Source organism: Pagrus major, chromosome 18 (assembly GCF_040436345.1).
Source record: "Pagrus major chromosome 18, Pma_NU_1.0".
In the NCBI taxonomy this organism is placed as follows: domain Eukaryota; kingdom Metazoa; phylum Chordata; class Actinopteri; order Spariformes; family Sparidae; genus Pagrus; species Pagrus major.
The window spans coordinates 8,696,311-8,709,416 of NC_133232.1; the positions used below are offsets into that span (position 1 = coordinate 8,696,311).

Sequence of the window (13,106 nt, forward strand, 5' to 3'; positions counted from 1 at the left end):
AAGACACACTTAATTGAAACTCAACAGAAAGAAAATAAAACTCATCAAAACCATTTGAGTTCGTCTTTCCTCCGTTCCGACAATCGTCATCTCTGGTTTGGTCAAAATAAACCCTTTTCCCCACTGCCCCTGATGCCCAACCTCCCTTTTAACGCCATCTTGGCTCATCATTAAAGTATGTTTTATTCAATCATATTCTAGATGATTAAACAATAAATAAAAACAAACAAACGGCACATTAATCAATAACAAAAATAGTCAGTTATAGGCTCAGAAGGTGCAATGATGACCCAAACTAGCCACATTAAAAGATTTGGAAACTGTTTTGATCTCATGTCAGAGAGTTTATCATTTCCCATGATTCTGGTGTCTCCTATACACTGATTTTCATTGGTGCAGGCTGTGTTATAAGTGTTTTGGATATTGTTTTAGTGTGAAGTGACTTGAGGACACTCGACAGGTTTTCTGTTTAGTTTTATTGAAGCCACACAGTCAGCTCGCAGCTGCACTGACAGGTACTACTGCTGCACTGCAGAAATCCCATCTGCTGTGTGAATACATGTGTGTGAGAGGGAGTTCAACATCAGAACTTTGGCAACACTTCAAAGACTACGTGACTCATCTCAGGTCATATTCCCCCACGGCATCGAATAAGTTAAAAACAACAATATGACGAAACACAGTTACAAAACAATAAGTTATAAACAGAAATGCTGTACAGACTGTAGAACCAGATCATCAGCAGGTTAAACATGTTGCACTTCACATGGTGGTTAATACAAAATAAGTGACAGGTAAACTGAACAATATGAACAGAATGTACAGGTTAATGTTCAGTTGCTGCTCTCAGGAAAGCACCAATACTGACACAGGTACACACGCACACACGCACACACACACTTTCCAGTTGCACACTGAGACACAGGCTCCCTCATCAACCATCCTTTGTCTTCTACTCCCTCTAGTGTTGGAGAGTTGAAAAATGACTGTCCTCTTTGGTAATAAAAGCACACACACACACACACACACACACACACACACACACACACACACACACACACACACACACACACACACACACACACAAACACACACACACGATTTCTGGAAGGACACCAATGCACCTAGAAGGACGAATGTTGATGTCCTAACCTCTATACCGAGCTGAGATTCTGTCCTGATTTTGATGGAAAAATCCACCTTTTACTACCCATACATGGTCATATATAATAAGCACATCGTCTCTATCTTTTCCATTAGTGTGTGGTGAAATAATGTTGTTTAGTTGCTACATATTACTGCTACATATTTGGCCAAGTTTTCACAGGGAGTAAGAAAATATTTTCAAAAACAAAACTGATTCAAATTGGAAGGAGCCAGTTCAACAGTAGCTGCTTCAAGCTGTTAATAATGGTAATTAAAATGAAGACTGAATTACGGAATAGATCCAAAAATACCAAATATAATGCCATTACTTGTTTTAACATTTAACGGCTGAATTGTTCCCAGTTCCTTTCAAACTGGCCTATGAAGAGGTGAAAGCAGGTAAAATGTTGTCAGGTAGGGGGGATTTCCTTATTGTCCTCCTTCTTACTAACCTTGAGGACATTTGGTATTTTGGTATATTAGTCACATCACACACACACACACACACACACACACACACACACACACACACACTCTCTCTCTCTCTCTCTCTGTCCCTCCTGCTGCTCTGCTACATCTTGACATTCAGATGGATGGGAACAGCTAAGCTCCAGCTGAGCAGCCTCCCTCCCTCTGCTTCACACCCACAGCAGCTGATACAGCACCAACTCAATTTTATGCAAAAACATTCTCGTCCACTTTCAGGCATGTCATGTGCAACTGCTGTCAAGAAGGCGCCACCATGCTGGAGAAATTATCTGAAAGATTTGATTGTTGCTGCTCTCTCAAAAAAAGTCAAATTTTCTTTGCTGTGAAGGGTTCAAAGTCTACTCGTAGATTGTTGATGAGCACTTACTACTTCATACCAATCTTGTCTACCTATACAGACAAACTTCAAGCAACAATTAAAAGGTCCAATGTGTGGGATTTAGTGCCATCTAGCTGTGAGATTGTAGATGCAACCAATGAAATCCCCCTGATCTCACCCTCCCCCACGGTGGCTGCTGAAAACAGTGGCCTGTCCAATCTGGGTTACTGTAAAAGCACGACGGTGCAAAATGGCAGACACCGTGAAAGAGGACCCGCTCCCTCTGTAGATACACAGTATAAGGCTCATAACATATAATTACAACAGTAGGTGATTTGTCCATATAAAATATTTTCTCTCCTGTGCCGTCAGTTTGGATTTTTGCGGTAAGTTTGCTTCGAACATGCTCTGTGCTGTGTCTGGTCGTAGCGCTTCGTATTGCCACGCCACAGATTCAGATATGAGTCATACTAATTCTGAACGGTCTGCGGGAAGAATAAACATGCAAGTCTAATCTTAATCGACTTCTCCATCTGTTGTCTCTCCCACTTCTCTCGTCTGTGTGTCTGTCGTACATTCAAATCATGGCGCTTAACTCAATAGACAGATTTGATTGGCTGAGTAGCATCACATGAGTGAATTACAATCCATGTAATTGGTGGGTGAGTTGCTGCTGGGCTGCTAGTGCCGCAAAAGCTAGAAAACTTAAGCCAGTTGAAATAGAAACACTCAAGTCAAGATTTATATTTCTCAATAAAATTAATCAGCTATAGGTCAGGGTCTGGAAAGAAATACGTTTGACAGACAGACAGACATATGAACACCTGGCAAACACTGACGCCGTCATGGCTGGTGAATATTATATTCCATTTCTGCCCCTAAATCTCCCTAAATCCAACACACTGGACCTTTAAAAGTCAAAAACTATTACTAAACATAACCTCGTCAAGACATGAACAGGGCTTGTTCTACTCCAGGGAAAGTGCTGAATTGTAAGGGGTGGGGCTTAATTGCCAAAAAATGTTTGGTTTTTTTCGTCCACATTAGCAGTTTGTGCGGTTTTGGTTAGGCTTTTTGTCTTTCTGACTAACATGTTGAGATATGAAGCATGTTTTATTGCTTATTAGTTTGACAGATATGCGATAGCTCAATATCAGGGGCCAACTGATGACTGTTGTTCTGTTCAACATCTGGATCTTTTTTTCCCCCATTAAATTTTATTTATTATTTATAATGGACAAAGATGAGAGATGAAGACTTGATCAGGAAAGCGATAGGAATGATGTTTGTGATGTTGCAGTAAGTTGGAAAATTGATTTTCTTCCTAAATCACAAAATTTAAAAAGTGCTGACTTTAAAAGCTAAATGTAGAGCAGTGAGCAATGTATAGAAAAGACTTAACGTCACTGAGGCCATGGTGCAGAATGCTTCCTCTTGTCATTCAGGTCAGTACACCTGTAGCAAACTTTTGGTAAACTGGCAATAACAATTAAATTCTGCTGTTCCTAAATGTTTTGTCACAGTCCAGCCGACTTGACGAGTTGCCACAGGAAGACGTGGCCTGCATTGATTGAACAGTATCCATGGCAACAAGCATCATCAGGTGCCTATGAATACAGAAGGAGGCTGCTTCAGTCGTGTCTGTAATGTTTTATATCTATGATTAAAACCTTTTCAAGCCCAAAACCTGAAGGAGCAATTTAGTCGTCACTGTTATAGGAGCTGAGTGAACGAAAGCACAACAGCAACACATCGCCTTTACACATACAGGAAGAGAGGAGTGAATTTAAATCAGCTTACGGTTAGAGAAGGAGAAGGAAGGAGGCTGAGAGAAAAGACACATCCACACTAACAGGATAACTCTGCTGAGTCTCCTGCTCGCCTGCTGATCCTCACATTTCCCCTCCAACTCTTTCAGTTTGTCTCCCTGTTCCTTCCTCTGTCTTTACATCTCCTCCTTCTCCTCTTCCTCTCTCCTCTCAGTTTCTCTCCTACTCGGCCCTGGAGACATTTAACATTTACATCACATTACACAGTCTGAGATGATGAGAGTGCTGTGTACCTGTCAGTCTCGATACAGTACTGCTCCTGCCTCCAGGTGAGGGGGAGGAGACTCAACACACATACACTCTCACACGGACACACACGCTCACCTGTCAGCTCAATTTCATATCAAGCAGATGCACACACACGCACACACACCAACTCGTGCTCTCTGTGTGTTGCAGTTTAGCTCACTAACACATGGACACTTTAATGAGAACGTACAGTCTATTGTTTTAAATTCAAGTGTCCTTTTGTTTATACATGTCTATTAACCCCAATACACCTCTAAAACTATTCTTCATCTCCGGGGCTTTGTAGCGATGGCAATAAAAATTTGCAGTGCAACTCAGCCTATAAACACAAAGTTAAATTCCATCTCAGTAAGCATCTGCTCTGCCACAGTGCTCTTGAGCAAGACACCACACCTATTTTTTTCCAGTGTGTCACATAGATTAACTCCAGTAGGGCCAGGTCCACAGTAAAAATAATAAGAAAAATTAAAACACTGTTGATATATCACAGGTAATTCTCGACCACCATCATTTTCAGATTGTTAGATCTCAGTGTTTTGAATTTGTGTTGGCACTATCTGGCTTTGAGAGCAATTTTGGAAAGATACATTCTTAGTGTGGACTAAAAATGACATTTTCAAATTTGTTTGAGTTGCAGAAATGGCTTAAAAAATAGGGCCAATAAGCCCTTACTAAAAAAAAGGTAACAATTGGAAGACCTTCTCTTTCTTTCGTTATCCAATCAGGGTCTAAGGATAGAGGGAAGTGACCGTACTGGTTTGCATTTAAAAATTCAAGCTGTAAAACTGAAAAAGTAGAGAACAGAATTTGGCTCACATTGTGGCCGTCAAACCATCTTAATTATGTGTTTAAAAACACTGATTTTGACATTGAAAATCAAAATAACTGATGGTCACTTTGTAATACATGCTACAAGCAGGTGCCGTTCCATTACAAAAATACTGCTGTAAGCCTCCTAAAACCCCTATCGTACTGTACATGCTGATACTGTAGAAGCTGCTGTTTTTTCTCTCCTTCATTTCGTCGTTCCCTTCAGTAGGGCTGGTGTGTTCCAGCTGGTCCAGTCCCAACAGGCATGATTGCGAGGTAGTTGGAGGGCACGTAGCCTCTCTGCCCACCTCTCGCCTCCACCAGACTCCATTCAGGATTCCCTCGTTTGTCGTGGGGCTCCAGGACACGGACTGGCTCGCCGGTCCGAACAGATACTTCATGGTTTCCTCTCGCTGTGAAGTCATAGGCCGCAAACACCTGGAAGACAGGACGCTGAGTCAAAAACAAGACTGGAAGTCAGCCATGCAAGGTGGTCTGTGAAGCTTTAATGCTCATTCCATAGCAGAGAACAAAATGATGTGATAAGAGGAAAATGTAGATACAAATTCTTTTCGAACATCCATAGAAGAGAGGAAAAGGTCAAATGTGGCAGGAGGCATCAAAGAAAAGGCCATGTTGTTGCATAACTCTACAGGGTTTATCTTCTCTAAAGTGGCCATTTTAAATTTTAAAACATCTCAGGCTCAAGTTGTCTTTTGACATTTGCTGAAATTTACTGTAGTTTGTCACCTCAGTCTGCTAATGCCGCAGCACAGCTCTCTCAGCACATTTCACTGCCTGTGTGTGTGAAAGTTAGACTGTGTGTGAAGGTGAGAAATTATTTGGTGAGTGACCCTGAATTCATCCACTGAAGTTGGCAAAATACAAACTTTGTTAAACACAGATGGTAATCATCATCAGCAGAGAGGGTTGAACAAAGTACAAAGCAAAACCTCTAATTTTTACGAAACACTTTCACTCACTTTCACCATTTAATTTGACAAATGTTGCCGGCAGCGTGTCACATCAGCTGTCTCTAATTAATGTTAATTCCGTTCAGTAAATTGAGTAACCTGACAACTTCAAATTCAATTTAAACTTTAAAATTTAATTTGTCAGTTATCTGCTCAAATTGCTCCCTGCAGCTGGCACCTGTACACTGCCAAAGATCTTTTGGGAGGGAAGAACCTCCACTCTATAACACCGCTGTACAATCAGACTGACTCTTTATTTAAAACTACTCCTAAAGCTGCATCGGTTTCAGGAGTCACATTCTCTAGTTGATCTTTCATTTATCATATAAAATGACAAGGTGTATTAACTATGTTTAACCAGGACCTCCAGTATTTGGATCAAGTAATTTGTGGAAAATATGGTATGACAGATTTAGTAGCCTATGTGTCTAAGCGACACATATTTAATTGAAAATTAGGTGAATTTAAGTATCGTTTGGGACTTGGTTTCCGCAGATACTAAGTGCTGACCCCCGGGGCTGAAATATGAAGCTGGCACGGCAAAAACTGCAGTTCCTTGAATGGCTACTTGAGGCTCAATCCAAAAACGAGTCAATCCCTATAGACCCCCATATTAAAATGCCCTACTTTAAGGCAAAAATAAACAACCCAGTACAGCAACTGTTTTGGTCTTTATAGCTCATTTCCCCCTTCATGTCAACTGTACAGGGGTGAATTTTTATATAACCCACTTGTTAAATTATCTTAAGTTAAAGTTAACTTAAAGTTATGCATAATTGAGGGCGTGGCCTCTCTGAGTAACAGCTAGTGGTGAGCTGTGTAGCTAGATGTCAGCAACCAGGCTTCATTCAGCCTGCCTAAGTTTAACCACGCTTCTCTTAGAACATTTTCGGGAGCAGGCACTGCCTGGACGGCGACGGCCAGAGCCACCACACTGAGCTTCACAGGCTCTTCAGAAACCTATGGAACATCTGCAGAAACCTATTACGTCCATGTTTTATACAGTTCATGGCAGATACCCAGTACTAAAGGACTCTGATTGGGATTGGGACCAAATAACTTGGCTGGGACATCCCTAAATAATTAAATAAATATCACAACACAAAAGTGTTCAAAAAAGAGCAAGCTAAAGAGAATGCATGCACACAGGTACAAATGCGAACACACACACGCACACAGACACTAACACAAGCACAAATCATTGTAATATTCTCTGAAAAGGTTAAGCCCACTAGTTATGTCTTGACAAATCCCATCTCATCACCACACACACACACACACACACACACACACACACAGACAGAATGAAGGCTTCCTAATGAGACCGGTGTTGGTATGACAGAGTGCCCCAGCAGTGCTAATAGCCGAGTTCAGCCGGCTGCTCGGTGTCATTAACAAACCCTTCACCTCAGCTCACCTCTCAGCTACGACATTAGCTCTGCCCTGACGGTCTACACCAATTAGCATTTAATTAGCATTTTGCCGGGCAGAGACATGGAGGAGGGGAAAAAAAAAAAAAAAGTAAAGTGACCATGGCTATCGGCTGCAGAGTGATTCATGTTGCAGGAGCTGAGAGAATATAAGATGCAGCGTCTCTGATGGAAATGACAGAGTTGAGGAGGGTGGTGTAGCCAAACGGCGCCTCTGTGTGTTTGAATATTGTCATGACAACATGGTGGGGCCACAAATGTAAGACAGAGACATGTCTACAGAAGCTAGACAGGAAATGTTTATTAATGTGAGGAATTGATGGATCTATATTTGATCATTTCCAACAAAGGTGAAAGGATCACCTGCTTAAAGGTACGGGAGCTCTTTAAAACTGGATATATACCAGGGATTGAAGTGTAAACAAGTCTTTCAAGAAGTGTTGTGGGATAGAATGGTCAAATAATTTTAACAGACATGGCTGGACCCTCAGCTTGCTCAGAGCAAATTAAACATTTATTTTTTCACCTCAGACTTTTTGTGACCAGTATTTTATTTTTCAAAAATAGTTGATCACAAAGTACGAGTGCAGCCATTATATATATAATTTTATTTTTGCTGCAGCGTATTGCAGCCACCATGACAAAACATTGTGTTTAACGCTATAAAAACTCTCAAGTCTTTGTTTTAACAAGCCCTTCTTCGCATCATGACAGGATATTTTTCATGTTATTATGGCACTATTTTCATTTATTTAATACTAGGTATGTACCCAATAATCTTAAGAAGAAACCCTTCTAGTTATAACACATCACTTCATCTTGTTATATCATAAAACTTGTTATTAACTATTAACTATCTAATTAAAACAAAATCTCTTGTTATAACATAGGCTGTTATGTTATTAAAATGATCCAATCAGGCAGGGTCACAAGAGGCTGAAATCCATCCTTGGATAAGCCTGCACTCTGGACAGGTCAACAGAGTCTTCTCTAAATGAAAGAGATGAAACTGTAGAATTATAGCCTCTGCAGTCAATTAGAAGCTAAAAACAAGAATTGTATATATTCTACTGAGAAAATAATTTTAAAACACATCGTCTTGAATGCTGTCTGTCACAGAGAAAGTCACAGCAAAGATGAATGTGGCACATCGATGATTCTCCTACACCGTCATGTCTCTATAGGTTGACAGTGATACATGGTCCCTATGTTCCTCAGACACTGACAAAAGAACGGTAGAGTTTTTCAAAAGATACGTTTCCTGTAGTGGAAAACAGCAGCTTAGTGTGGATGAAAGAACACTCACTGTTTTATCTTCAGTAGTGAGGACAAGGCTGAGGGTGTGTATATTTTGTATATGAGCCGACTCAGGGTCATGGGGGGTGGGCGTGGGGAGGAGGGGGCATAAAAACCCGCCTCTATAAGGTCACTGGAGCAATCACTCACTTTAACAGGCAGTGAGGAGCCATATCACACACACACACACACACACACACACACACACACACACACACACACACACACACACACACACACACACACACACACACACACACACCTGGCACCTAATGCAATCCTGCTTTCTCATCCACTCACCTAAATCTCCCTCTCTCACATGTACACACCCACATAAACCATCGCAAATTTACAAGCCATGACACTCCCCTCTCACACTCACATGTGTTGCAAATGTAAATCAATCTCACAACACACACACACACACACACACACACACACACACACACACACACACACACACACACACACACACACACACACACACACAGGAACACGCTCTATCTCAGCCTGCAGTCCTGCCTCGCATAAATTAACTCTCTTTACACCGTAACCCACTTACAAGGTTAAACAGCTAATTATGGACCTTTCAATTAATAACACGCAAATACACATATCTATCACACACACACACATATACACTATCTTTCCCACACTCCTGTATGCCCTTTTACAGATATGGGTACACACATGATTAAACCAAAACATGGCTGGATAAGTAAGGATTCTCTCTCTCGCTGTCACATACACGCACGCACGCACACACGCGCACACACACACACACACACACACACACACACACACACACACACACACACACACACACACACACACACACACACACACAGAGTCAGACTTGTGACAGATTGATGCTTCCGGAGCAGAACGCTGTCACATCGATCAGTTAAAGCTTCAGACACACGGTGAGTCTGTAACGCTTAATTTGGGAAATTAACACGCAAATGCACACACACACACACACACACACACACACACACACACACACACACACACACACACACATACACACACACACAGATTCAAAACTCAGAGCAGCAAGCTGAGATGTCAGTCAGTCTAATGAATGGCCTGTATTCTTGAAACACTTGAGCTACCTCGCAATATACTAATTTAATTCAAACAAGATTTGCGTGATCATTTGAACTCTGCATCTTAAAGCACTGTGCGCTATGGATTAAGATAGTTTTTAAAAAAACACTCTCTATATCTTTAACATGCAAATGTATGCAGCAAGTTGCTCCAGCATCTGACCTGATCCTCTAAACATTAGAGGGATTATGTGTAGCGAGTGAGAAGTTTCTTTCACGTAAATAAGGTCAATCAATCAATCAATCACCTGGAAGCACGGTTGGCTCATGACAGTCAGTGGTCGGCCCTCTGGGGTGTAGGAATGTCTTCTTATTCCTGCCATGCCATCAGGCAGGGTCAGGTGCGGCGACGGGGGCGGGTCCTCTGTTGGCTGGTGATAGCGAAGCAGCTTCGAGGAGGGAACGTAACCTCTTCTGCCTGTGTGCAACAATCACAGATAAAGAAGGTGTTGTTCATTTAAAAGCTGTAAAAAGCTACCATGTCATTATATATCAGGGCTGAAACATGCATTTATTTTCACTGTTGATTAATCTGCAGATGTTCCAAATAAATGGATGTATTGCTTGGACTACAGAAGATCAGAAAATAGTGCAAAATGGCCATCACTTTTTTCCAGAGCCAAAGCTGACATATTTAAATAGCTTGTTTTGTCCCACTAACAGTCCAAAACAGAAAAGAACTCAATTTACTCTCATATAGGACATTTCATTGGAGGAGAATTCCAACTGAAATAGTCAGCCGATGCAGGCTTACCCACAGTGTAATTCCTTTGAGTTAGACTAGTTTTTGGTGGTTGCAATAACAAGAACACCCAAAAGATGGCGCCAAAGAGTTGCATTTAGGTAAAACTGCTTTGGCATAAAAATATATTCTATAGCTCTAAGTGCTGTATTGTAGGCAACTGGACTTGTTTCAGTTTCTTGAAGATGTTTCAACTCTTATCCAAGAGGCTTCTTGCCTAAGACATTACTTATCACCCTCCTACAATGCAGTACTGAGTTCCCTCCCCAGACAGCTTAACAACCATTCACACCTGGGCTCACCTAGCCTTAGCAACCCACATGAAGGCCGGTTAAGTCAATGACCCACAAGTGGCCCTAACGTCTTTGAAACTCAGAGCTCACAAGTGTCCTTAACGGCTCTGTAAGGACACTCCCACACATGGTTTAAAAGCCTGCAACTCCCCTCCAGTTAGTTAGAACTGAAGAAGCCTCTTGGATGAGAGGTGATACGTCTTCAACAAACTGAAACAAATCCAGCAGCCTACAATACAGCACTTAGAATGACCATGACCTGGATGACTGAGAACCTTCATCAACAAAATATATTCTATAGCAGTACCTGAAGCTTCTGTTATCCCTGGGTTTCTACATACTACACATCTCTTTTAACCTCCCTTCAGTTAATGTTTCTCAAGCTCCACATCTGTTAATATAGACAATAAGTGCATCTTAATCCAGATCTCAAATCTCCACTTGTTAATAATGACTGCCAGCACGTATTCTTGAACTTGAAGGCCACGATCACAAATGATGCTCTTATAAATATGTCTGCAGGTTTCAGGTTCACTTTACTTTCATTTTAAACAAAAATTCTCCTATAAGCAAGACTAACAGTTAAATTTCAGTTACATTTAAATTTCAGAGACAAATGAATAATTAGAAGAAGAACTCTGTAGTTAGCATGGGCAGAAAAAGTCTGCATGAATGAATAGACAAGAGATCCAGTTAATTAACTTTATCCAAGACAAATAGATTATAGTACAGCCAACATGGTCTCAGTGAAATAAGCATCAAAGACTGAGACAAAAGATTTTTTATTTTTTTTTATGAATGCTTCTTGTTGATTACCATTTACCAGTTATTTAGTAGGAGGATGTTGGTTCTTACCTCCTGCGTCGACCAGCCACCTTCGCTTGTCTCCCCGGCTGTCTGCCTCACTGATAATAGCCACCAGCTCCCCTTTGGCCAGATTCAGGTCCAGGTCCCGGCTGCCCACCACCGTCCCCATCACCTGGTAGATCTTTCCAGAACCGTGCTTATCTGTTAGCTGCTTCAGACGGCGCTGAGAGGATGGTCTCAGGGGCTGACAGAAAAATAACACAAGGAAGAGGAGAGTGTAGAGTTGATGGTGTGGGCCTACATGTTAATTTCTTGTAACATCCCAAACTGGGTTGAACAAGTTTCGAAGCAGAGAATAGAAAATCTTTATTTTAAGCTTCTAACCAGCCCCTCCAGAAAAACGTGATTATGCGATCGCATAATTCAACGCATAATCAGGCAAAGTCCGCACATTTATGCAGGGGCCGCATTTTTTCAAAGACGCCGCACTTTGGCCGCATAAATCACAGATTTCCGCACAAAATGCGCGAAATATGTGGGGCTTGCATGATTTCATAATCCCTGCATTTTCGTTTAAAGTTAAAGTTGAAAAATGTTGCGTTTACTTCACACAAGAGCAGCCATTTTCCTCCTGTTGCCTTGGGAACGTTATGAAGTGACGTCATCGGAAAGCTGAGAACTTAATTATTCCCAGCACTTTCTGTGATGTACTATGCTTGCTTATCATAGGAAGTCATTAGAAATGACTCTTTACATTAAGGTAGTAGCCTAGTGAGCCTAGTAACAGAGCATTAGGGGAATCACTTTTTTTTCTTATTCATCAAACTGCAGTATTTGCAAGTTCCTGCAATTTCATCGCATGAAATTGCATAAATATCCCGCATATTCCATCGCATTTTTTAAGAAAACGTGCCGCATAATCAAGGATTTTTGCTCGCAACAATCACAAAAAAACTCCGCATTTTTCTGGAAGGACTGTCTAACTGCAGATTTCAAGTCTTAATTCTGCAGATTTATCTCATTTAAATTAGAGAAGATCCTGCTGTTGAACAATGAGAATCCACTAGTTTGAGGAAAGAGCTTTAAATATACTGGAAAACAAAATCCTGAGTCATGAATCATGTCGAACCATGTTCAGCCTGCAATGCTGTCATCACAGATCACAGTCCTACTCAGAATGCCAGCTTCGCAGAAAAATGTTACATTTCCTGTCACTGAATATATGAACAAACCAGGAAGTTACAGAACATGAAGCACATGCAGAGTGTTTTCATCTATAACTGATTTGTAGTTACACATGAATGGTGTAAATCTGAAGATATGATGATGACAACAGTATGAGCACAGTACAAAATCATCACCTCTCATAAACTGTTGATATTTAATCTAGGGTCATTATTATAACCCATAACAAAACATGACATGACTGTCCAACCTGCTCTTTCAGTAGGTTACTAAAGCAGGTTTCCTGGCAGGTTAAAGGAATGTGACCCACTTCAAGACATCTGACAGGTAGTTGAGCAGGCAGTGTTGGGGAAGCTACTTTGCAAGTGTAGCTTGTAAAACTACATGTAGTTCAGCCTGGCAGTAGTTTGAACAAACTACATTTCTAC

At 41.1% G+C, this 13,106-nt stretch overlaps 1 protein-coding gene across 1 annotated transcript in view; it reads right to left on the reverse strand.

Moving 5' to 3' along the window:
• Positions 1 to 468: 468 nt before the first annotated feature.
• arhgef37 (Rho guanine nucleotide exchange factor (GEF) 37) overlaps positions 469 to 13,106 on the reverse strand; it is a 34,763-nt gene continuing 22,125 nt past the window's right edge. The window contains exons 14-16 of the mRNA XM_073487664.1: positions 11,542 to 11,737; positions 9,900 to 10,069; positions 469 to 5,280 (exon numbers count right to left, since the gene is read on the reverse strand). Coding sequence (XP_073343765.1) covers positions 5,065 to 5,280; positions 9,900 to 10,069; positions 11,542 to 11,737 — 582 coding nt within the window. The 3' untranslated portion in view covers positions 469 to 5,064. The remainder of the gene's footprint in view (positions 5,281 to 9,899; positions 10,070 to 11,541; positions 11,738 to 13,106) is intronic.